The 26,321-nt window shown below is 41.3% G+C and overlaps 1 protein-coding gene across 5 annotated transcripts in view; it reads right to left on the bottom strand.

The window, feature by feature from the left end:
* IQCH (IQ motif containing H) overlaps window positions 1–26,321 on the bottom strand; it is a 212,359-nt gene that overhangs the window by 12,149 nt on the left and 173,889 nt on the right. For 3 of the 5 annotated variants that reach the window (XM_065871351.1, XM_065871352.1, XM_065871353.1), the window contains one exon: window positions 16,716–16,886. In XM_065871351.1, the coding sequence (XP_065727423.1) occupies window positions 16,716–16,886 (171 nt within the window). Of the gene's footprint in view, window positions 1–2,802; window positions 2,920–12,086; window positions 12,093–16,715; window positions 16,887–26,321 lie in introns of all 5 variants that reach the window. The other 2 variants (XM_065871349.1, XM_065871350.1) reach the window with 1 other exon arrangement.

Raw genomic sequence — 26,321 nt, 5'->3', positions numbered from 1 at the left:
AAGATTTTGGACAAGAAACGTCATGTGAAATTCTATGATGATAATGGGAAGAAAAACATAATGTTGAGAATAAGGACTTTGAAGATTCTTCACAGGAGAGATATGAAGATGAAAGAGATAATAAAGTAATAGTGCTTAGCTCAGTGCCAGCATATAGTAGGTGTTTGGTAAATGTCTCTCCAACAAAAGGCAACGGAGAGAACAAGTGGAGAATTCTGACAAGGGAGGGACCCCAGTGTCTGAAAAGATGAGAATCCATCTTAGGAAAAATAGAGCAAGGACATTGTTAGAGAATTTCCAAATTTTCCAAGTAGTCACATGTCTCCTTCTTCTTACCTCAGATTTTTATGATTCCATTTCTCCTCTCTTCTTGTACTTAATTTATTATTTGTTCTTTTTCTTTCTATTTATCCCCTCCTACCTTATTTTTATAGATTGTTCCAGTCTCTGGATTTTATCCTATTTTCTTCTGTTATCTTTTTCTTCTTCATATTGTTCCATCACTCCGTCACCCCCAATCTATATTTCTCTTTCTCTTCTAGTTCATCTTTCATCATTTATATGTTGTTTAGCACAGTTGACCTGGAGGCAGAGTCTATGAGATATGCCTGTCAGTTCTTCTGTACCCCTCTGCCCTTTCTTCATTCCTCTCACCCTCAGTGGAATCCCTTCCTGTGCACCATCCACTGTTTCCCTGGGCCTTAATAGCCTGTTTCCTGTACTAAAATTTGTTCTTAGAAATGAATCTGATCAACTAGAGCCACAAAGGTGTAAATAACTTGTAAAGTTTGGTGCTTTACTTTTCCCAGGAGTACTAGAACTTCAGTCAAGTACAAAGCCTTCAGCCAAAGAAATAAATAATAATAATCTCAGGCAATAGAAAGTTATAGAGCCCTTTATCTTTTCAGCAGGAGACTTTCCCTGCCAAATATGCCCACTCACAGAGCTTGTTCTGGTTCTGCTTTGATATTTTAGAAGAAAATAAAATAAGTTGATTCAGATAAAGCTAGAGTTAGATTTAGCCACCTTCTGGCACATGTAAGTCTAATTAATTTAGGGCTAAACACTACAGTTGACCCTTGAACAACATGGGTTTGAATTGCATGGGTCTACTTATATGCAAATTTTTTTCAACAGTAAATACTACACTACTACACATCCATTGTTAGTTGAATCCTTGGATGCCGAACTGTGGATACAGAGGGCCAACTATAGCGTTACACTTGAATTTTCGATTATGTGGAGGGTCAGTACCCCTAACTCTGGCATTGTTCAAGGATCAACTGTATTTAATTCCAAAGAGATTGTGTTGAGCAGATGTAATAATTACTTTCAGATAAATCAGTTCAATCTGTCCTTTTCATTCTTTCTATATTGTATAAATTTTACTGTAATTTGCAAGGGAATATGAGCTTCATTTTATGTGTTTGCAGTCAGCATGAATCAGTCTAATCAAAAGGCATTATGCACCCTGACAGTGCCCTACAGTGTGGTGGGGATTGCCAAGTGTCAGCCAGGTCATCCTATTCACTGTTGGCCCTGTGCCTAAGGTCCATATGCTTTTCAAGGGCCTATAACAATATTTGAACCCTGAAAAATTCTATTTGTTTTCAAGTATGAAAAACAAAAATTAATAAATATGGAACTGAGTATCTACAAATCAAAACATTTGATCAATTTGTTATTGCTCAATTCTTTGTCATTATCTATAAATTATATTTAATGTGAGAGGTGAATATATTTTAATATGTTTGATGTGATGTGGGAAGGGTGTTCCACAAGAGCACATAGAGTCACTCAGGTCTTAGAATAGCCCTCTAAGAATTTCAGATTTGAAGATCTGAATCAAAGTGCAAAATCGAAACTATTTCTCAGAGTAGTATGAATCTCTAGGCACAAAATGGAGGTTCTCGCTTAAGTAGGAGATATTACATCCCACTTTGCCCCCATCCAGCTACACTAAGGATGGGTAGGGGCCATCAGTGTCACTGGAAATAGACCCAAAATGGGGGAAACTCTTTTTGTTTTTTTTTTAAATCAGAACTGCTCCTAGAAAGAAACTATGATATGTAGTAGAAGGATGCTATGGATTGAATTGTGTATCACCGCACCCCCCCACCCCGCACCAATTCATATGTTTAAGCCCTAATCACCCATGTGAATGTATTGGAAACAGGGACTTTAAGGGAATGGTTATAGTTAATGAGGTCATAAGGGTGGAGCCCTGCTCAGTTAGAACTTGTGTCCTTCTAGAAGGGGTTACAGAGACATCAGAGATTGCTCTTTCCCCGCCGTGTTAGGACACAGCAAAAAGGCAGTTATTGTGCAAGTCAGGAACAGTCCTCACCGGGAACTGAACTGATCGGCAACTTCACCTTGGATTACTCAGCCCCCAGAACTGTGAGAAATACATTTCTGTAAGCCATCTTGTATATGGTGCTTTGTTACAGCAGCCCAAACAGACTAAGAGGATATTTATTAGTAAGCAGCTTTGGGTGGGGTCAGAAAGCTCAGGACATGCTTCAAGATGAAGAGATGGTCCCCCAAATAACTCCTAAGTCTGGTGAGCTACAGGATTTTTGCTTTACTAAGTTGGGTGTACAAGTTTGGGGTCAGAGATCAACTTCCCAGGACCAAGTGCCACCCCCTGCCCTTCCCCAAGCAGCACTCAACCTTCCTCTAAACACGTGTCAAACCAATGTTTAAAGAATATCTGTTTGAAGGTGCATCAAATTATTAGCTGCCTAGATCACCCACAGGCCTGTATTTGGTCCAGCCTTGGCCAGCTGTCACCCTTCATACCTCAATATCATAGCCGATGCCATGGGCCTTACACATCTGGAGAAAAACATTGTGGAAAATCACAGAGAGATTGTCGTGCCTCAGCTGGGTGCTCATCATCGCATAGCGACTGGTTGCCTGGAAAAAAAATCACAACTGAATGTCAGACTCTTTACTAAATATTTAAATAAACTTTTAATTTTAGAATAATTGTGGATTAAGAGAAAGGTTGCAAAGATAATACAGAGAGTTCCTGTATAGCCCGCATCCAGTTCCCCTACTGTTAACATCGTACATTGATGTGGTACCTTTGTCACAACTAAGGAACCAAATTGCCACGTTACTTTTAAGTCCATACTTTATTTGGATTTCATTAGTTTTCCCCTAATTTCCATTTTCTGTTCCAGGATCCCCTCCAGGACAGCACATTATATTTAGTTGTCACGTCTCCTTAGGTTCTTCTGGGCTGTGACAGTTTCTCAGTCTCACCTGACAGCTTTGAGGAGTACTGATCAAGTGTTTTGTAGAATGCCCCTCAATTTGGGTTTGTCCGATGTTTTTCTCATGATTAGATGGGGGTTGTTGGTTTTGGAGAGAAGGACTACATAGGTCAACTGCCACTTTCATCACCTCATATCAAGGATACATATATCAACATGATTTATCACTGTTGATGCCGACCTTGGTCACCTGGCTAAGGTAGTTTTCATCAGGTTTCTTGCTGTAAAGATACCCTCCCCCTTTTCGCTCTTCGGCAGCAAATCACTAAGTGCACTCCACCTCCTTGAAGGGACCAGTGTTAGAATTTTAATTCCAACTGCTTTCTTTGGGAAATTGCTATTCTATATCTTGCTTGCCTATCAATGAGAGCTATCCCAAAGAGACTGGTTACAGTAGGTCCAAAGTATTTCAACTATAATATCTCCTAAAATATTTAAAATTTAATATGTGCAGAAGAAAGTATTGAATCCCGATAGTTTTGTAGCATGTCCTTTGTGAAATATGATATTTGCCTTTGACAATTATCTCTGTTTGTCCTTGGGTAAATGGAAATTTGGAGAACTGCACATAGAGCCATGGCCAACCTTAGGGCATAGAAAATGGCGATGCCTGGACCAGATTTTGAACTTTGGAGACCCTCAGGTGCTGGGCAACCAGGTGCCTGATCGTATGCAGTGACTTGAAATAGGAGAAGGAAAAGGAGGTGCTGCCAGTTCACAGCTGGCTGCAGGGATCCTAATGACCTGACACACTGTGTTTTGTGAAACCCCAGGCTCTCTCTCTGTCTCTGAGCTAATGCAAGGCAACTGGAGCCAACTGAGTAGTGAGTGCCCAGCGGAGAATGAACATCATTTCCCCACCTGCATCACACACACACACACACACACACACACACACACACACACACTCACTCAGATTTCATGTTCACTTTTTGTGACATATGTCCCCCACATATTGTGTCTTTTCCTTCCACATTGACGTAAAGTCGTGTATCTGATGGTTGCGTTATCAATAGTAGTAATTAAGCCCGTTCTTCCCACACATAAGCAGGATCCACATCTACAAAAATGTTAGGCTCCCCCAGGCTAATGTATCAAGTTGTGCATCTCCATTGGTATTGTCCCACTTGGAGCCATTGGGAATTCTGTTTTTACAAAAGAAAATCTATTTGACCCTCTATGCCTCACAACTGTACTTTGTTATCACCCTGACCTATCATGAGTTGTTCCCCTGTCTGGCTCCCTTACACGACTGGGAGTTTTCTGAGGGCAGGCACTGTTTGGTTTCTTTTTTTTTTTTTTTAAACATCTTTATTGGGGTATAATTGCTTTACAATGGTGTGTTAGTTTCTGCTTTATAACAAAGTGAATCAGCTATACATATACATATGCTCCCATATGTCTTCCCTCTTGCGTCTCCCTCCCTCCTACTCTCCCCATCCCACCCCTCCAGGCTGTCACAAAGCACCGAGCTAATATCCCTGTGCCTTGCGGCTGCTTCCCCCAGCTATCTACCTTACTACGTTTGTTAGTGTGTATATGTCCATGACTCTCTCTCGCCCTGTCAAAACTCACCCTTCCCCCTCCCCATATCCTCAAGTCCGTTCTCCAGTAGGTCTGTGTCTTTATTCCTGTCTTACCCCTAGGTTCTTCATGACATTTTCCCCCCTTAAATTCCATATATATGTGTTAGCATACGGTATTTGTCTTTTTCTTTCTGACTTACTTCACTCTGTATGACAGACTCTAGGTCTATCCATCTCATTACAAATAGCTCAATTTCATTTCTTTTTAAGGCTGAGTAATATTCCATTGTGTATATGTGCCACATCTTCTTTATCCATTCATCCGATGATGGGCGCTTAGGTTGTTTCCATCTCCGGGCTATTGTAAATAGAGCTGCAATGAACATTTTGGTACATGACTCTTTTTGAATTTTGGTTTTCTCAGGGTATATGCCCAGTAGTGGGATTGCTGGGTCATATGGTAATTCTATTTGTAGTTTTTTAAGGAACCTCCATACTGTTCTCCATAGTGGCTGAACCAATTCACATTCCCACCAGCAGTGCAAGAGTGTCCCCTTTTCTCCACACCCTCTCCAGCATTTATTGTTTCTAGACTTTTTGATGATGGCCATTCTGACTGGTGTGAGATGATATCTCATTGTAGTTTTGATTTGCATTTCTCTAATGATTAATGATGTTGAGCATTCTTTCATGTGTTTGTTGGCATTCTGTATATCTTCTTTGAAGAAATGTCTATTTAGGTCTTCTGCCCATTTTTGGATGGGGTTGTTTGTTTTTTTGTTATTGAGCTGCATGAGCTGCTTATAAATTTTGGAGATTAATCCTTTGCCAGTTGCTTCATTTGCAAATGTTTTCTCCCATTCTGAGGGTTGTCTTTTGGTCTTGATTATGGTTTCCTTTGCTGTGCAAAAGCTTTGAAGTTTCATTAGGTCCCATTTGTTTAGTTTTGTTTTTATTTCCATTACTCTAGGAGGTGGGTCAGAAAGGATCTTGCTGTGATTTATGTCATAGAGTGTTCTTCCTATGTTTTCCTCTAAGAGTTTGATAGTTTCTGGCCTTACATTTAGGTCTTTAATCCATTTTGAGCTTATTTTTGTGTATGGTGTTAGGGAGTGATCTAATCTCATACTTTTACATGTACCTGTCCAGTTTTCCCAGCACCATTTATTGAAGAGGCTGTCCTTTCTCCACTGTACATTCCTGCCTCCTTTATCAAAGATAAGGTGTCCATATGTGCGTGGGTTTATCTCTGGGCTTTCTATCCTGTTCCACTGATCTATCTTTCTGTTTTTGTGCCAGTACCATACTGTCTTGATTACTGTTGCTTTGTAGTATAGTCTGAAGTCAGGGAGCCTGATTCCTCCAGCTCCTTTTTTTGTTCTCAAGAGTGCTTTGGCTATTCGGGGTCTTTTGTGTTTTCATACAAATTGCGAAATTTTTTGTTCTAGTTCTGTGAAAAATGCCAGTGGTAGTTTGATAGGGATTGCATTGAATCTGTAGATTGCTTTGGGTAGTAGAGTCATTTTCACAATGTTGATTCTTCCCATCCAAGAACATGGTATATCTCTCCATCTATTTGTATCATCTTTAATTTCTTTCATCAGTGTCTTATAATTTTCTGCATACAGGTCTTTCGTCTCCTTAGGTAGGTTTATTCCTAGATATTTTATTCTTTTTGTTGCAATGGTAAATGGGAGTGTTTTCTTGATTTCACTTTCAGATTTTTCATCATTAGTATATAGGAATGCCAGAGATTTCTGTGCATTAATTTTGTATGCTGCTACTTTACCAAATTCATTGATTAGCTCTAGTAGTTTTCTGGTAGCATCTTTAGGATTCTCTATGTATAGTATCATGTCATCTGCAAACAGTGACAGCTTTACTTCTTCTTTTCCGATTTGGATTCCTTTTATTTCCTTTTCTTCTCTGATTGCTGTGGCTAAAACTTCCAAAACTATGTTGAATAAGAGTGGTGAGAGTGGGCAACCTTGTCTTGTTCCTGATCTTAGTGGAAATGCTTTTCACCATTGAGGATGATGTTTGCTGTGGGTTTGTCATATATGGCCTTTATTATGTTGAGGAAAGTTCCCTCTATGCCTACTTTCTGGAGGGTTTTTATCATAAATGGGTGTTGAATTTTGTCGAAAGCTTTCTCTGCATCTATTGAGATGATCATATGGTTTTTCTCCTTCAGTTTGTTAATATGGTGTATCACATTGATAGATTTGCGTATATTGAAGAATCCTTGCATTCCTGGAATAAACCCCACTTGATCATGGTGTATGATCCTTTTAATGTGCTGTTGGATTCTGTTTGCTAGTATTTTGTTGAGGATTTTTGCATCTATGTTCATCAGTGATATTGGCCTGTAGTTTTCTTTCTTTGTGACATCCTTGTCTGGTTTTGGTATCAAGGTGATGGTGGCCTCGTAGAAGGAATTTGGGAGTGTTCCTCCCTCTGCTATATTTTGGAAGAGTTCGAGAAGGATAGGTGTTAGCTCTTCTCTAAACATTTGGTAGAATTCACCTGTGAAGCCATCTGGTCCTGGGCTTTTGTTTGTTGGAAGATTTTTAATCACAGTTTCAATTTCAGTGCTTGTGATTGGTCTGTTCATATTTTCTATTTCTTCCTGATTCAGTCTTGGCAGGTTGTGCATTTCTAAGAATTTGTCCATTTCTTCCAGATTGTCCATTTTATTGGCATAGAGTTGCTTGTAGTAATCTCTCATGATTCTTTTTATTTCTGCAGTGTCAGTTGTTACTTCTCCTTTTTCATTTCTAATTCTATCGATTTGAGTCTTCTCCTTTTTTTTCTTGATGAGTCTGGCTAGTGGTTTATCTATTTTGTTTATCTTCTCAAAGAACCAGCTTTTAGTTTTATTGATCTTTGCTATCGTTTCCTTCATTTCTTTTTCATTTATTTCTGATCTGATTTTTATGATTTCTTTCCTTCTGCTAGCTTTGGGGTTTTTTTGTTCTTCTTTCTCTAATTGCTTGAGGTGCAAGGTTAGGTTGTTTATTCGAGATGTTTCCTGCTTCTTAAGGTGGGCTTGTATTGCTATAAACTTCCCCCTTAGAACTGCTTTTGCTGCATCCCATAGGTTTTGGGTCGTTGTGTCTCCATTGTCATTTGTTTCTAGGTATTTTTTTTTTTCCTCTTTGATTTCTTCAGTGATCACTTCATTATTAAGTAGTGTATTGTTTAACCTCCATGTGTTTGTATATTTTACAGATCTTTTCCTGTAATTGATATCTAGTCTCATGGCGTTGTGGTCAGAAAAGATACTTGATAAAATTTCAGTTTTCTTAAACTTACCAAGGCTTAATTTGTGACCCAAGATATGATCTATCCTGGAGAATGTGCCATGAGCACTTGAGAAAAATGTGTATTCTGTTGTTTTTGGAAGGAGTGTCCTATAAATATCAATTAAGTCCATCTTGTTTAATGTATCATTTAAAGCTTGTGTTTCCTTATTTATTTTCATTTTGGATGATCTGTCCATGGGTGAAAGTGGGGTGTTAAAGTCCCCTACTATGAATGTGTTACTGTTGATCTCCCCTTTTATGGCTGTTAGTATTTGCCTTATTTATTGAGGTGCTCCTATGTTGGGTGCATAAATATTTACAATTGTTATATCTTCTTCTTGGATCGATCCCTTGATCATTATGTAATGTCCTTCTTTGTCCCTTTTAATAGTCCTTATTTTAAAGTCTATTTTGTCTGATATGAGAATTGCTACTCCAGCTTTCTTTTGGTTTCCATTTGCATGGAATATCTTTTTCCATCCCCTTACTTTCAGTCTGTATGTGTCTCTAGGTCTGAAGTGGGTCTCTTGTAGACAGCATGTATAAGGGTCTTGTTTTTGTATCCATTCAGCCAATCTGTGTCTTTTGGTGGGAGCATTTAGTCCATTTACATTTAAGGTAATTATCGATATGTATGTTCCTATTCCCATTTTCTATATTGTTTTGGGTTCGTTGTGGTACATCTTTTCCTTCTCTTGTGTTTCTTGTCTAGAGAAGTTCCTTTAGCATTTGTTGTAAAGCTGGTTTGGTGGTGCTGAACTCTCTCAGCTTTTGCTTGTCTGTAAAAGTTTTAATTTCTCCATCAAATCTGAATGAGATCCTTGCTGGGTAGAGTAGTCTTGGTTGCAGGTTTTTCTCCTTCATCACTTTCAGTATGTCCTGCCACTCCCTTCTGGCTTGTAGGGTTTCTGCTGAGAGATCAGCTGTTAACCTTATGGGGATTCCCTTGTGTGTTATTTGTTGTTTTTCCCTTGCTGCTTTTAATATGCTTTCTTTGTATTTAATTTTTGACAGTTTGATTAATATGTGTCTTGGCGTATGTCTCCTTATATTTATCCTGTATGGGACTCTCTGTGCTTCCTGGACTTGATTAACTATTTCCTTTCCCACATTAGGGAAGTTTTCAACTATAATCTCTTCAAATATTTTCTCAGTCCCTTTCTTTTTTTATTCTTCTTCTGGAACCCCTATAATTCGAATGTTGGTGTGTTTAATGTTGTCCCAGAGGTCTCTGAGACTGTCCTCAGTTCTTTTCATTCTCTTTTCTTTATTCTGCTCTGCAGTAGTTATTTCCACTACTTTATCTTCCAGGTCACTTATCCGTTCTTCTGCCTCAGTTATTCTGCTATTGATCCTATCTAGAGTACTTTTAATTTCATTTATTGCGTTGTTCATCGTTGCTTGTTTCATCTTTATGTCTTCTAGGTCCTTGTTAACTGTTTCTTGCATTTTGTCCATTCTACTTCCAAGATTTTGGATCATCCTTACTATCATTATTCTGAATTCTTTTTCAGGTAGATTGCCTATTTCCTCTTCATTTGTTTGTTTGGTTTCTGAATCCCCAGGCTGGACATGATGCTAACATTCAGTGTTTGTTGAAGGAAAGAAAGAATGGATACATGAAATAGGGTAAGTGGATTGCACTTCCCTCTGACTTAAGAGACACTTCAAAGGATGTAATTCAGGGGACTTGCAGTCACTGAGCACTTTGGGGCAGAAGAAGAGATTGATTCACAAAACAGAGGACAGTCACACCATCCCTAGAGAATGACAGCTCAGGACAGTCATCCCAGGTCTTGCCCCTAGAGGACATCTTTTGGAGGACAACGTAGCTCTGGTAGACCTGACAGGGATTATTGGTGGGGTAACAAGAACTGGTTAAGTGAAATTCTGGCTCAGCTATGTAGTCAGGCTGGAGGAACGTGACCACCAGGCCTGCTTGCCCTGCCATGTCAGGCTGTGCCATGCTCCTGCCTTCACAACGGAGGCCCAGAAGCCTGAGCTTTTGTGTATAGAAGTGAACTGTAAATACTGTGGAATTCCACTGTAGTTACTGAGCATGTAATCGCGTGGTAATTACCATGAATTCACAAGATAATTCCAAGGTTATTTTTGTCTTCTAAACTTGTCTTATGCTGCTATAGTATATAAACTAGCAAACCCAAGATCAGGACCCAGTCAGCGAGGGAGAGAGGTAGGCAGGCATCTGGTAGCAGGATCCAGCTCAGTGCTGTGAATCTTGACTCCAAAGCAAGGCAGAAGAGCTCACTGTCCAGTATTACTGGACAGCAAGTAAGGACAGGCTATCCTGAGGTTTCTTTTGCTCTACAGAGACAGACTGCAATTCCCCCTCCTCCCAGTCCTGGGCTTGTGATTCATAAGGAATCGGCAAGAAAAGCCAGGATATTTGGTGTATGTCTCCAAGCGACATCATATTTTCCATGACCATCACTGTCCTAGTCCAGACCATTATGGCTTGGAGGGCAGCTTCTTCTTTCTACTAGGGAGGTGGGGATGCAAGCAGAATTCTATAGTGGAAACGTTATACAGAGTCAGAATCACTGAAGTTCAAAACCTGACTAGGCCACTTAGTATATGTGTGATCTTGAATATGTCATTTAACTTCCCTGACTTTTGATGATTCGATAAGCACCTAGCACCTGATACACAGTAGCTACTATTGTTGTTGCTGTTTCTTTGAAAACATCGCAGGGCCTGGAGCATTGTAGACCTACACCAAATGTAATTTTCCAGGCTATTCCTGCCCCCACTGGTACCTGGGATTCTGAGCATTAGTACCACATTGAACATTTCCCAAACTCAGGTTGGTCGATGCTCAGAAATCTTCAGTGTCTCCTCTTTGCCTTCAAAATGAAATCCGGACACCTGGCTTGGCTGGAAGACTCTCCCAAACGTTCTCAATGGACTGCTCCAACCACTTCTTCCACTTCCTTCTTCCCAGATTCTCTGCCCCAGCCCAACTGGTTCATAACAGACCACGGGCTCTCTTAGGCTGCTGTCCTTTCTGCTGGGGGAGGTCTCCCTCTCCTTGCCATGGTGACTGCCTTAGTCTTTAAGGCCAGACCAAGTTCTACGTTCTTAGTAAAGCATCCTCTGTCCCCGCCTGTCCACAGTTGTTTCTCCTAAGAACTCCAGCAGCAGGTTAAGGGACTGTCACCTAAATGGCACTTAAATGAGACCTTGTGCTTTTTCCTTGTGTGTGTGCTATCTATTTTATATTTCTTTTCAACTCCTCGAGGACATGGACTTCGTCAAATGTCTCTGTATCCTGGATGCTTGGTGAAATTGCTGGCTTATCTTAAGTGCTTAATAAATGTGTTATAATAATGCAAATAAAGATGAACATATACAATACACCTACTTTTTTTTTTTAAAGACTTAACCAACTCTGCAGTTCCTACAGGAAAAAACTGTCAATGATCTAGTGTTGTCTTTTAGCCAGCCTGATAGCACAGGTGACAGTATTGTCTCGAGGATTAGATGAATTTGTAAAGACCTTGGAACAGTGTCTGGCACAGAATAAGCACTCAAAAACAAGTTAGCTCTTATTAGTATTTGTTAAACTAAATAGTTTCACAAATAAGATAAATTATTTGAAAAACAAGACAAAACAACAACCAACCAGTAAGTCTTTTCATCAGAAAGGGACTTGAATCAGAAAACCTGGACTTTGCTACTTACTTAACTTTATGACCTTGGGCAGTTCACTTACCTTTGAATAGCCTTACTTTCCTGATCTGTAAAATAGGTATGATAATCCATGTCTTATCTACTTCTTGGGGATCAAATAAGCTCATGTCTATTTAAAGTATAAAGCATTATACAAATGGAAAACATCATTTTTAAAAGGCTGACTTGTGTAATTGACTCTCTTCTGATGCTGTAAAATCCATTTAGGTTTACCAAGGAAGTCATAACCTAAAGAATTTTATAGCATCGGAAGACTCCTCCACGACCATCTGGCCCATTCAGTGCTCACTGAGTCCTGGCCTAGCTCAGAGCAGATTAGGAGCCAATGGATAATAGTAAATATGCCTGCAAATAACCTCATCACACAGGGAGATGAAGCCTCCTTTGGAAGAAGAGCTTTTTCCATGGCCTCAACCAGAGACTTCTTCAGGGATGAGCTGAAGCTGTACTCTGGGGTTGGGTCACTGACTCTCAGCCAACACAAGGCAGGCTGGGTAGCACAATGCTGAGACACAAGCTTTAAAGTCTGACAGGCCTGGGCTTAATTCTGGCTTCCATACTTGCTTGTTGGGTGACCTTCCGCAAGTTGTTTAACATTTCTTAACTTCAGTCTTCTTATCTAAAAATGAGCATAATAACAGCACCTGCCCCATATATTAGGTTGTATAAAGATTCATGTAAAGCACTTAGTTAAAGTACCTGGGGAGGAGTAAAGGCTCAGTACATTTTGGATGTTATTATATGCATTATAGCTATATGCTGGCCTATCTGGGTCCTTTGAAAAACTTGGAGCTCTTTGCTACTCATCCTTATATCCTCTGCACTTAGTACAATGCCTGGCACAAACAGGTGAACTTTTACTTCTAGTTGATTCTGGCTGAAAGTATTAACTGATAACTAAGGTGATGGCTGATGAGGACTTAGCATGTGATCTCTCACAACAATATTACTCCTTTCTAAAAGATTCTGCAAGAAAAAGGTCATTCAATGGAAGGCTGTGGAACAGAGGGATGGGCCCTTCCTATGTCCCCTTACAGGAAAAATTCCCTGTCCCCAGTACCCCACTGTACATGACACTGCCTGGGCCAGGCTTGATACAGAGCCCTACTCTGCAGGCCCCATAAAATCAAATGCCTTAGGAGACCCTGGGGGTCACTTAGGTCTCCCTTATTTTATAAACAAGGAAACTGAGGCCAGAGAGAGGATCAGAATTCATGACCCCTGACTTAGAACAGTGTTGTCCTCTCCAAATTCCCACTGGCCACATTTGGAATGTGTGGGAATTTCAGAGGTTAGCCTTTTCTAGTAAAACAAGGGGGAAGAAATAGAAGGCAAAATATTATTGGTAGAAGTCTAGTTTTATTAAACTACCTTTCTAAATCACAATCTAACAAGAATGCTTCAAGCCAAATAAAGAAAGCTCAAAATACTCCTTTTCACTGGAGAATATAATTTTGCTTCAGCCACAATTTAAACTGATTTAGTTCTGAGCACCAGCATTTGAAGTGTGGAGCATATTCTGTTTTCGCCATGATACTTGTTTTGACAGTGATGCATTTCAGTTGACATAGTTGAAATCCTTATGTAATAAATCTCTGCCTGAAAATTAATCATGTTTATAATATTCTGAGAATTAATAACACCCATTGCTCAAATCATTAACTTAAAAAAGGAGCTTCCAGAATCTGTTCTCGGCAGTAAGGGACCACAAATAAATGAACGTTTGATAAAATAATCCAAGTAGCAGTTTAACAAGCGTAAACTTGAATGTGGTTGCAATAACAGAGAACTATTGTTTAAGGGTTGGCAGAGGCCGATGAGGTTCTTATTTCAGTTACGAAGCAGGCATCCACATGCATAATGAACTGCTCTCTGAATTATTAATGTGTTGCTTATTTAGCCTCATCTGTCTAGAAGATAACGTATCCTAACTCTAATGAGTGATTGGTTTTGTACATAATTACAGTAGCAGCAGTAGTGGGGAAATGCCTGCCTTCAAAGAAGGGGTTCTAAAAATAAAGTCATCACATAAACTCTGTTGTTGCATTCTATCAAAATCAAACCCGAAGCATTTGAGAATTCATAATAAATTACAGGAGACAGAATCATTATTAACATCATAATTTAACACAAAAGGTTTTACTTAATCATTCATTACAGATCATGTGCTGTTAAAATGCTTATAAATGACTGGGGTTGTTTTAAGATGTTTGCAGAGATGGTCCCTTTTGGCCACTCACCAACTGTGGTATGGAGGGTCCACCAAGAGAGAGGAAGAGTAAAAAACAGACAGAAAAGGGTAGCAATTTATGTCCAGTCTGGCAGAATGTTAATTAAAAGTTAAAAAGCCCTTAGGTGATTCCTTTTCATTTTCAAAACATGTACATCTGGGACTCATCTGATCTTGTTTCCACCTTCAAGGGGTTATTTGTGGAGGACACTGGATCAGAAGCCCATGCACCTGGTCTAACCCGGTCTAAATGAGAGTGGTTTGCCACCTGTTTCTAATAAGGGGACAATGGCTCTTCTTAGAGTTCAGAAAAGTTTTTGCTTTTCCCCTGCACAGCGTATTATCTAAAGGAATAGGCCAAAACTGGAAACCTTTTATAGGCATTTGTTCTGAATGTGCCCTCATTATCACTGTAGTCCTATCTGTGTATTTCCTTTTTCTTGTCTTCAAAGGGGGCCGTCAACTGACTGTAAACCTGATGGCATCACAGTCTGTTCACACTTGTTCAGGAGCTTCAGTTTGGTTGTAAATTGTACTGTGTGTGCATGCGTGCGTGCGTGATTCTTTTAAAACTTACCTGTCACACGTGCACATATGCATAGGAGCACGTGTGTGCACCACATGTACAGTGGCACCAGGGTTAGAGCCTCCACGTATCTTTCTAAAACCAAAAGCACTTTCAATTTATTCCTGCATCAGAAAACCTGAATAGCTCTTCTTCAGTGACTGTAGAGACATTTGAATTATTGAAGATCATAATGTGTCCCTCTTGTGTATGGGCAATTCCTAAAAGTGTTTAAGACTCTCGATCACAGGAGAATTCCTGTATGTCACCTGTAGCTAGGATTGAAATCTATAGGCAAGATGGGGAAGATGGGAGAGTGCTTCTAATTCAAAGTACAACTTCTGCTTACAGCCTTCTGAAGCAACATACTTAAATGCAGCAAATTGTCTTTGGAAGTCTTACGTTGAATATTAACTCAGCTTCCAGCTTCCTTTTGGAAATGGCATGGAGATAGGTTCACTAAGCCAGAAGGTGTCAAGTTCTACTGCTGTCCCTCCCTCTGGCACTGAACTTAGGGTCTTGTAGGTCCCTTTGGAGAGGACAGAGGCCACAGGTGGGACCGAACCTGGGAAATTCCTAGCAAGGTCCTGGGACCTAATTAAAAGAGGCCTGTTTCTCATTCCTAGTCCAACTCTGCTTCTCTTCTTAATAAGTAAAGAGATCTAAGGTATTCCCATGAGCAATGGTACCTCATAGGACAAGTGGATTGAGCAGGAGAAGGAGACTGTCGCCTGAGTCCCCCAAGACATCTGGCACCCTCTCCAGGCTACCCCTCCAAGTGTACACCGAGTTCCTGCCAAGGAAGGTGATGTGGGGATCCTGGGCAGAGTCAAACAAGTGTTCTTTAAATCCAGAGGTGTCTCTTGGACCCAAAGAGACTCAACAGAGAGGCAGGAGATACTGCTCTGAAAAGATATCTCTAGGGCACTGGAGTGGGGGTCCTATTAACCACTGGTATTCCTCTTTTATCTGCTTGACATATTTGGACCTCAAGTAGAGCTTCATTTGCAAAAAGGGCACGAAGCCCACTATTGTAAGAGAAGGCAGAAGAAAGCCTCTGGCATTGTCAGAGCAGCTGTGGCTTGAGCCCCAATCTGCTGTCATATCCCACCTACAGGAAGGGCCATCTGGTCCTCTTGAACTTTGCTCTCCTTCCCCAGGAACAGCCTAGCCCACTGTCCCCACGGAGGTTTGCCCGTTGTTATCCAGGGTCCTGAGGTTGGTAAACCTGAACCAGTCCCAGGACTAGTGCCTCCAGCCCCCTAGAGATGGCCTAGTGATGAGAATGGGGGATTGGGCCACAGATCACAAGGGGCCTCATTAACCAAGCTGAGAAGTTGGGATTTTCCTGAAGATGACAGGAGTCATTTCAAAATCATAAGTAGGGGAGCAGCATGCTCAGATTCACTTTTCACTTTAACCACCTTGACAGGAGGCAGAGAGTCTTAATGAGAAGCTATTGTAACACTAGTGTGAGACCATGGAAGCTGAAATGAAGGCAGTATCTTTGATGGGGGGAAGGAGGGGTCAGAGTCGAGGCATTTTAGCAGCTAGCATCAACACGAGCTGGTTGCTGACTGGATGTGGTGATATAGGGTGAGTGATCAGCTTCTGGCCTGACCCGCCAAGAGGAAGTATAGGGGAGGAGAGACGGTGAGTGCAGTTTTGGGTAGTTTGACCCTTGAGGACTCTTGAGACATTCTGTTGAATATTGAATCTAGGAGTCTGAGGCTCAAAAAAGAGACTGGGGCTAGAAAAATACGGGTTTTGTTGGAAGCTTCTGGTAATTGAAGCAGTGGGTATAGATGTACTTGCCCTGGGAAGCGAGCTGAGAAGAGAATGGAGGGGAACACACAAACATCCAGCCCTGGAAAGCCCCATGTACTTTCGTCCTTCCACATAGTGCTTGCCCTTTCTGGACGCCGCCTCCCCTTTCCTACATTCATTTACCAGAAGCCCATTTTGGTAGGTTCAAAGACTTGCCTGAGATTCTTTCTTCTCTCTGGACCCATAGAGCCTGGCACACAACTAGAGCTCAGTAAATGGCGGGTGAGTATTGCTGACACTGAGGAGAATCAGGAAGCATCGGTCACTTACCGGCATTGCCGCAGCATTTAGGTGGCTCATTTTCTTGTCTTTCTTGGGAACAAAGCGGGGCACTTCAAGGGTGCTCAAACTGCAATCCAGGTGGCCGTTGGTCAAGTATAAGGTGAGCTGAGTCAGGGCCAGCTGGTCACTGTATGAGAGGTTGAGGCCTGTTGCCCACACCTGAGTAGAACAGGAGCCGGAGAAGTGAGGGTGTGATCAGTCACCAGGAGAGAAGGCCCCCACCACCTCTGACCACCCCAAACCACACCAGACCAGTGAACATGTGACTTAACGGAGTAGATGTTTTTGCTTCTGTTTCTCCTTCGTTCAACTGAGGGATAGAGTCTCCAGTCTGATTCTCATCAGAAGATTTAAGGTTCTGGAGGTTACACAATTGGAAATACCTGTCCAAGATAATCTGATGGAGAGGCCCGGTTCCGAAAGGCTCATGTGCACTTTGATTTTTCTGCCTGTGGTTTGTCACTTCTAAAGTAGCCAGTGCAATGCTTGCTACTGAGAAGTGAAGCTGGATGGGAACTCTAGAGGATGGGGAGTTCAAGCAGAGCAGAAAGAGGGGGAAATATTAGAAAAGGGCAGTTTGCCCTGGCTTCAGAAAAAGCAGTGCTGGCTTCTCTGGGAATCTCAACTTGATTCTTAAGGGAAACTTAGGGTTGGCCTACAAGCCTTAGCTCTACCACTATTTTTACCTTAAGGGTGCAGGAAAGTCACTTCACCCACCCTACAATGTCACAGTATCCTCAACGGGGAAACGAAGATAGCATCCACCCTAGTTGAATCCCAGGGTCATTAGAAGGATACTATAATGCAGTAGAAATTAAAATGCTTTGATAAACAGATATATATAAGCAATAAGTTACTCTAAGCTACTAGATAATTGAGTAATGTCCATTAACACCTTTGACAGATACTTGACTGAGCATCTACTATGTGCTAAACTGCTGATGGCAAAGTGGGTCATATGGTACCCTCTCTCCTCTCCTGTGGCAGACCGTCCTTAATTTCTCTTGTCACCTCTCACCCCTACACTGAATCCAGAAGCACCCCCAGAATCCTCCTGAGTTCAGTGCTCAAGGCATATTATTGTGCTAGTTATCCGAGTGTAAAAGGTAAAGAGACACGTCAAGAATGGGAAGACAGATAGAATCATACTCAATTGATTACAACACAATGAATACTTGATATAATAAAGGGATGGAACAAAGTAGTACCAAAGCAGAAAGGACAGGCTGAGTTCGTCTAGTTTGAACTCAGGGCTGCATCATGGAGAAGGTAACATCTGAGCTTTGACAAGCAACACAAACATGACCAATTCCCATGTATCAAGTACCTACAGTGTGCCAGGTGCTTCACAAACATCTCAGATCTTTATAATAACCTTAAAAATAACAGCTCCGTGTCACTGATAAAGAAACAGAGGTTCAGAGCGGTACCCATGTCCACACAGCTAGGAAGTGGTGGTGCTGGGTTCTGAACCCAGTTCTGCCTGGCTCCAAGTCCACCCTCTGCCCTTTCCCTGCTGGTGGAGATGGCTTTAATCCTGGCCCAGCCAATCCTTACCCAGGACTAGTTTCCCACTCACACTAAAAGCTAAAGCTGCAGAGGATCAAAACGGGTTCTTGTTTAATATATCCATGCCATGGAAATGCCTTGTGGAGAAAACATGAAGTATTGTGTTTCTGGAGTATGCTGTAATTAGCAGTAATGCGTTTTCACTGTAGGAAGTTGGAAACGAACACATTTTCATGAAGACTTGATTAAACAGTTTTTCCCCTTAGAAGGCCTACATGTGCCCCCCCAACACCAACTCGGTGTGTTAAAATACAGAATACATCTGCCCTAGAGTGGACTCCTCTCAAACAAATCTAGCAGTGAGTGACTTGAGTAAGCATGGAATGTAAATGGCATCATTATAAGGATGTTAAGAGGTCAGGCTGTCAAGGGCCCTTGCTAAACTGATGCTAATTTCAGGAGTCATATTCGCACAGTAATGCCCTTTTATAACAGCAAATAAATCACATTTGCAACAATTGTTAAAAACTAACTGCCAAGGATCTGTTGCAGTTGTAAATATCCTATTTGTCAACTTGAATATTTCCTGCTATATTGCATAAAATGCAAATCAGATGGGGACATCTACTTTTCCTTAATACAAGAAAGTGAACTTGCTGTTCTTACATGTCTTGCATTTTTTCCCAGAGCTTCTGTTTTGATGTTTCAGTGTCCTTGATCAAAGAGAAATGCATATAACAAACATTATTAATATTATGTTAATAATATTAATGTTTTGGTGATGAGGATTTTAGTGGGAAGGCAACCAAGGAGTCAAGAGAGCCTGAATCTGGCCCTCGCAAAGAGTGGAAACTTTAACGGTTATTTAAGCTCTCTCAATCTCAGTATCCTTAAGTGTAAAAGGCACACGAATGATAACACTACCACAATGGGTTTTGAAAACAAAATAGAATAAATGCGCATAAAATCCCCTTGCATATTATAAAGTTCAATACAGATGTTATTGATGATTACTAAACATTTCCTTTAAGAGGGGTAGAATCTTAGGAGACTCATTTTCAGTTGCCTATGTAGTTATTAGATTGCTTCATTTAATAGCTGTTTTCCCCATTCATAATCATTGTGTTCAACCTCACAACTCAATCCAGTACGTGGTTAGGTTTGAACAAAGTTGCTATTACTGTATCTCAATTTGAACGATGAGGATACTGAGATCAAAAAGTGGTTTCGTGGTTTGCCTAAAATCGTAGAGCGTAGGCCAGAACTCTGGTCTTTCTGTAGACTCAAAATGTTTTTGCTACCCCAGGCTTCCCTAACTCCTTGTCACAAAGGAAATAGAACAAATTTCTTCACGCCTTTTCCTCAACAGCAGGCTTGCCTGAATTGCTCAGATAATTGTTCTGTTCTCCATCTGGTTTTTCCATTGAAGACACCGCCTGAGGCATCTTTGTTTTGCAGACAGGGGTTCCCATTTCCCCCTCTAGACTGTCAGCCCTTTAGGGGAAGCTGCTGAGTCTTTGTCTTCTGACAGCTCTCAGTGTCTGGGGCAGGCTGGCTCCCAGCAGGGCACAGCAGCACTTCTGATGTTTCACTGTGAACTCCTTCACAACCTTTCAGGGACCCGGTTTCTTGAAGCTGGTTTCAGATTCAAATACAGCAAATATTCATTGAACATCTCCTCTGTGCCAGCCCCAGGCTTTCACACATATCTCATTTAATCCTATTCTTGATTTTGGATTTCGCTGTTAATGTTTAGAACCTAATTTCACTCTGCATCACAATTTAGATGAGCGATGATGTACATAGAAAGGCACTACGACTGGGGATGGAAAGAAGTGGATATATTTTTAAATGTTTAGGAGGTGGCTTTGACATGACTTGTAGAACTTGAAATGACTAGTTTGACAGGTTAATTGGTTAGATGTGAGGTTGAGGGAAAAATATCACTGAAGGTTAGCGCTGAAAAGACCCTTAAAAATTATAAAATACAGCTGGTTTATTTTATAAATGGAGCAACTCTAGTGTGAGAAGCAAAGTGGTTTGCCCTGGGCTTCAGAGCCACATATCAAAGGTGTGGGACAAGAAACCAAGGTGTCTAAGCTCCCAGTCATAAAGCCCTTGTTGATAGTTGTTTGATATTCAAAATCCATTTTTAAAAAAATGGCTAGAACACTAGAGAGATTTACATCAAGGCCTTAAGCATGAGCAACATAAAAATCTTCATCTTGGCACTATTTGTAAAACTGAAAAATTGCAGCTGTCCGACATTTGGGCATTGGATAAGGAGATTGTGACACACCCAAGTGATGGGATAGTCTATGATATTATCATTAAAGACAATGATTGTGACTCACTTTTGATGATGTAGGAAGATACACAAAACAGCAAGAGAAGGATATAGTCATATGGGCAATATGACTTCAACTTTGTAAAAATAATACTGTATCTAGAAAAGACTAGATGGGAATATAACAAAATGTTAACATTAGCAGATTTATGGTAAGTAAAATTATATATAGACTCATGTATATTCTAGATCTGCACTATCTAATATGGCAGCCACTGGCCACGTGTACCTGTTGAGCACTTGAAATGAGGTTGGCTCAAATTGAGATGTGCTATAAATGTAAAATACACACCAGATTTTGAAGAATGTGAAATATCTCATAATAATATTTTATACAGATTACATGTCAAAATGATACTATTCTTGGTTATGTTGGGTTAAATAAAACATATTATGTATTAAAATTATTTTCATCTTTTTCTGATTACATTTTAAAATGAGGCTACTAGAAAATTAAAAATTACACATGTGGCTCACATTCTATTTCTAATTTGATTGGTTGCAAAAAAAAGTCCACTGCAACTTCAGCCAGAGGCAGGGCCAGTAGAGGTGGGATGGGGTGGGGAGAGGTGCTGCAGAGGCCCAGCTCTCTACTCCCTGACCTGTGCTGGGCTGGATGCAGTCCTCACTGCCACTGTGTTGGGAGACCTGAGGCAGGCTGGGCGGAGCACAGGGCAGAAGGCAAACCAAGAAACTGCAACAACCTCATTGCCTTTAAACAAGCATGTGAAAACTGAAGACAGGGTCAGGCAGAGGCCAGCTTGCCCAGAATTGTTTGTTCCAATTCTTTCCAAGGTTCTGGGTCCTTCTTGGGCTGCAAGCTTTGGAATGAAATGGTAATAACACACTTCTGTGTGGGGAGGTGAGGGAGAGAGGGTCCTGGTATTCAGCTCTTTTTGCCTTAGGTGCTCAAGGCAGATGGAGGCTGCCTGATCACCCCTGCTGCTTCTGCCTCTTTCCTGTGACAGGCAGGATGGATGGGTGGCAGAGGATATAGATGTGGGCAGATGTGCTAAGGCCCTACATTCTGTAACTATCTCCAAGGGCAAATGAAGTAGCAAAGAGTTAGGTCTTGCCAACCTTCTCTATGGGCATTGGGGTAGGTATGGGACCGAGAGACTAACTTATAGATTAAATAATATTTGTTGAAGAATCATAGAATTTCAGAGCTGTCAGAGTCCATGGATGTTTTGCAGACCCATCTCTAGGTTTTCTTTCCTTTTTCATCTTTATTTGTAAGGAGAAGAATCTGACTCTCCAGACAGGGTAAGTGACTTGCTAAAGGCCCTACTCTTGGTACCAGGGTCTAAGACAAATATTCGTGACTCTCAGCAAAGTCACCTCTCTGGACCACTTTCCTCGACTAATCACTGGGGATAATAGTCCTGGTGGACCCTCCCTCAGTTGCCTCTAGATGCAGCTATGAGGCTACCTGGGAAGATTCCTAAGCATGTGTAGAATTTTTTTTGATTTGAAAATTTTATTTAGAACCTTTCATTCTGAGAATAAATTTAGAAAAAGAATCAGTAGGTTGTTCAGGATATTCATAGTGTTCTTTTTTTATTCAAATTTTAAAATTGAAGTATAACTGATTTACAATATGTTAGTTTAAGGTGTACAACATAGTGATTCAGTAGTTTTACAGATTATAATCCATTTAAAGTTATTATAAAATATTGGCTATATTCCCTGTGCTGTACAATATATCCTTGTAGCTTATTTATTTTATACATAATAGTTTGTACCTCTTAATCCTTTACTCCTATCTTGCTCCTCTCCCCGTCCCTTTCCCCACTGGTAACCACTAGTTTGTTCTCTATTATCTATGAGTCTGTTTCCTTTTTGTTATATTCACTAGTTTGTTTTATTTTTTTAGATTCTACATATAAGTGATAAGAAACAGTATTTGTCTTCTCTGACTTATTTCACTAAGCATAATAACCCCCAGGTCCATCCATGTTGTTGCTCGTGTGGAAGTTTTTTAAAAGGTAGACCTCCAACTAAGGCTACTGAGAGATGCAGCACTGAGATGCCATAGAGATGGCATCAGGCCTTTAGAACAGAGGGCAATACACAGCCCACCCTCCTCAGCAGCCTGTCGTGGCTGAGGGATGTGTGTACCACCTCCCTGCCCATGTTCATGTCTTCATTCACAGTCCCAACGTTATAGGAAACCCACCATTTGATCACTTGATTCTTTCTAGAGCAAGACCAAACCCTCAGTCAGACCCACAGCTATGCCTAAGCTATGGAGACCAGGCCACCTGTCCAGCTCTCTGCTGGCTGGGCGATACAGCCACGGGTAGTCAAGTTTCCCTCTGTCCTTACTGGGTTGGCTAGATACAGAGCTGGGGGCTTACTTCCTACTTATTAACTGTGGAGGCGGGGAATCCATTGGAGGGTGCTGAGCAGAGGAGTGACATGATATCTCATATTTTTAAAGGGTTACCCTGGTTGCGGTGGGGAGAAGAGACCGTAAGGGGACAAGGATGGAAACAGGGAGGTCAGCAAGGAGGCTGTTTGCAGTAATCTGGGTGAGAGATGATGGTGGGTGGTCCAGCACAGTATTAGTAGAGGGTGGGAGAAGCGGTCATATTATAGATACATTTCAAAACTAGAACCTAAAGGACTTATTGATGGGTTGGATGCAGGTGTGAGAGAAAGAAAGGAGCCAAGGATGTCTCCAAGACTTTTGCCCTGAGAAAATGGAAGGGTGGAATTACCGTGTACTGAGTGGGAAAGATGGCTAGAGGAATAGTTTAAAGGGTAAAATTAAGATTTCAGGTTTTGGTGTGTTAAGTGTGAGATGCCTTTGTTGAATGGTGTTCTAGAGGATGGGATGGGGTCTCAGGCACCTTTTCTCCTTTCTCAGCTGTTAAATCAGGAGGATGTGCTTGGCTGGGCTGGGAGGGATAAAGCAGAATCAGTCCCTGTAGGGAGGCATCTTTTTCTCTGCTGTTACTTTTGGGCCTCGGGCTCAAGGGTCTCCTTGGTTGGGGAGAGGCAAGGTCTGTAGGACATGGGGCCTTCCCTAGGGGACATGCTTCTCAGCAGGTTTAGGTCAAGATGAAATAAGGCTGAGAAGGGTAGGGGCAGCTTGGTAGGGAAAAGAAGTGATGGCAGCTTGAGGGCGATAGGGACTAGAGAGGCCAGTGCCTGGAGGGAGGTAAATGTCTTCACTGGATAGAAAGAGCACTGGACCAGAGTTACAGGACCTCACTGGAAGGGAGTGTTGGCCTCGCCACTTACTGTCTGTGTGATCTTAACTTCCTTCCCCTCTCTGGGCCTCAGTTTCCTTGTCTGTTAACACAGACCAGTGGTCGCTATCTCTGAGGGTTGTTGAGAAGATCCAGTGACTACATGAGATATTGCATGACACTATTATTGTGGGGTCTGGCAGAAGCAAATCTGTTTGGATTTGTTCCCTGTGTGACTGCCAGAAGCTGAGTCTGGGGCAGGAGTAAGAACTCACTTGCTTGGCTCTTGACTTCGGTATTCTGGCCTGATTCTCAGAGGTAATGTACACACTTAACTCTTCTCAGATGCTGTTTAAAAACAGGCTCCAGAATCCCGGCTATCACAGAGAGCATACTTTCTTAAGCAGCAGCTAAATGAGATCTCTTCCCATCACTAAATCACCAAACAGCATCAAACTCTCCATTGTGGTAAACAACACACCTGATACTTAATTTTAAGGCAGGTGGTACACTGCACTGTAAGAATTTTTACGTAGGAAAATATTACTGTGATTATAATATTTGGTAAGAATTGTTTGTATTACATAAAAATATCTATAGATAGGCAGAGGGGACTGCAGCCTCTTGGCATGTTGCCACCTAGTGGTGGCTTCTGGGATGGCCCAGTCTCTCAGGTGAAGAACTGCAGTTACTGCTGGATGGGGCAGTCACCCAGGGCCCCAGTCAACAGTTGACACTCCTAGTATTCATCTTGGAGGCCTTCCCCTCTGTCTCTATTAATCCTATGTATCCTTTTGGGCATGATTTAAATCACAGCTCCATAAGGCTGTCTCTGAGCAACTAGAGTATCCATTCTCTCTCCCACCCACCCTGGATACTCCCTTATATTGGGCCTTTGGAGTTCATGGGGCCAAAGGCAGCAAAAAATCTGGGCCCTACCACTTAGCACTCAGGGCCCAGTAGTCCACCATGCCTAGGGCCTCCGTGATTTTCAAAGGCCTTAAAAATATTTGGATTCTGAAAAAAAAAGTTACTGGCCCCCAAATATGAAAAGAAAACTATCAAATAACAAAAGTATCAACAAAATTGACATCTCAGTTAAACACAACACAGCTCTTTTACACAGTTATGTCTACGTCACATCCCATGAGAGTGCATTTGTACATTTGATGTGATGTAGGGTAATGGAATCTCTAAATCTGAAAATATTCAGGGCCCAAAGAGGTCTATTTAAACAGCTCTGTCCTCGCAGACCTAAAATGACATTCATCATTCCCACCTCCTCATTTTACGGTCGAGGACTCTGAGAGGTGAACTGACTCACTCAGATCCCACAATTAGGGGAAGAGCTGGAATCAGGTTTCCTGATTCCTGCTCCAGCTCTTTCCATGACACCTAATTACCAGCATTCATAGTCCAATTTCTGTATAGTGCCAGAAGCTTCTCTATGACCTTGGAAATTCTTTCAGGATGTGTAGGAACTATATTCAAAATTAATTTTGGGATCCAAAATGGAAAATATTGAAATTTAAACCTGCACCATCAGCAGTTGTACTTAGTTTTCCACTTTTGTTAAAAAAAAAAAAATCACAAGATTTTTAACATACTCTTGCCTTCTCTGCTTCCTTTTTCCAAGCTTCTTCCACTACCTCTATAAATTTATGATTTTCTATTACTTTTGAGATTGATGGCCTAACTGATATTATTTGTATTCTTAAGGTACAGAATTACATACTCATTTCTTTTTTCCTTTTAGTATTTCCTCACTTTTTTATTATGAATTTTTGGAAGGCCATTTTCTTATTTTGACATTAAGCAGTAAGCTATAATAAACATGAAAACCCAATTTTTATAACCTGTTATGCGTTTCTGGGACTAGTAAATTATATATGCTTCTTCCATGCCAATTCAATATAATAATCCCATGCTGTATATAGTTACTCTTCTTCAATATTCACACTCTAAATGTCAGGACTTGTGAATGATTTGCTTAGTTGAGAAGTGCTCTTTTAAAGTTACTGCAAATGATCTCTAAAAGGCTTTTGTGTGGATTTTCAAGGCAGAAGGCTCTTGTTCTGGAGCTCCCATGGGGGAGGATTCCTGTGCCCAGTCCTTGTGGACATGGAAGGCTGTCTTACAAAGTGAGGTGGGGATGTGCATGAAGCAATGGCCCCATCAGTTCAATGAGTTGACAGCAAAGTTCGGCATTCCCTCGCAGTTTCCTTGACAGCTCCAGTAAATGAGAACATTTTTTTTTTTTTTGCTGTACACGGGCCTCTCACTGTTGTGGCCTCTCCCGTTGCAGAGCACAGGCTCCGGACGCGCAGGCTCAGCAGCCATGGCTCACGGGCCCAGCCACTCTGCGGCATGTGGGATCTTCCCAGACTGGGGCACGAACCCGTGTCCCCTGCATCGGCAGGCGGACTCTCAACCACTGCGCCACCAGGGAAGCCCAACCAGAATGTTTTATAAAGAACAACCTTGGTTGCAGACTATGTGGGCAAGAAACACAGGCTGTGGGCTTGGAGGTGATCTTGCCCA

This window comes from Phocoena phocoena, chromosome 2, assembly GCF_963924675.1.
Source record: "Phocoena phocoena chromosome 2, mPhoPho1.1, whole genome shotgun sequence".
NCBI lineage: Eukaryota > Metazoa > Chordata > Mammalia > Artiodactyla > Phocoenidae > Phocoena > Phocoena phocoena.
The sequence above is the reverse complement of the archived record's forward strand: the minus strand, read 5'-3'. Positions and strand labels throughout refer to the sequence as shown.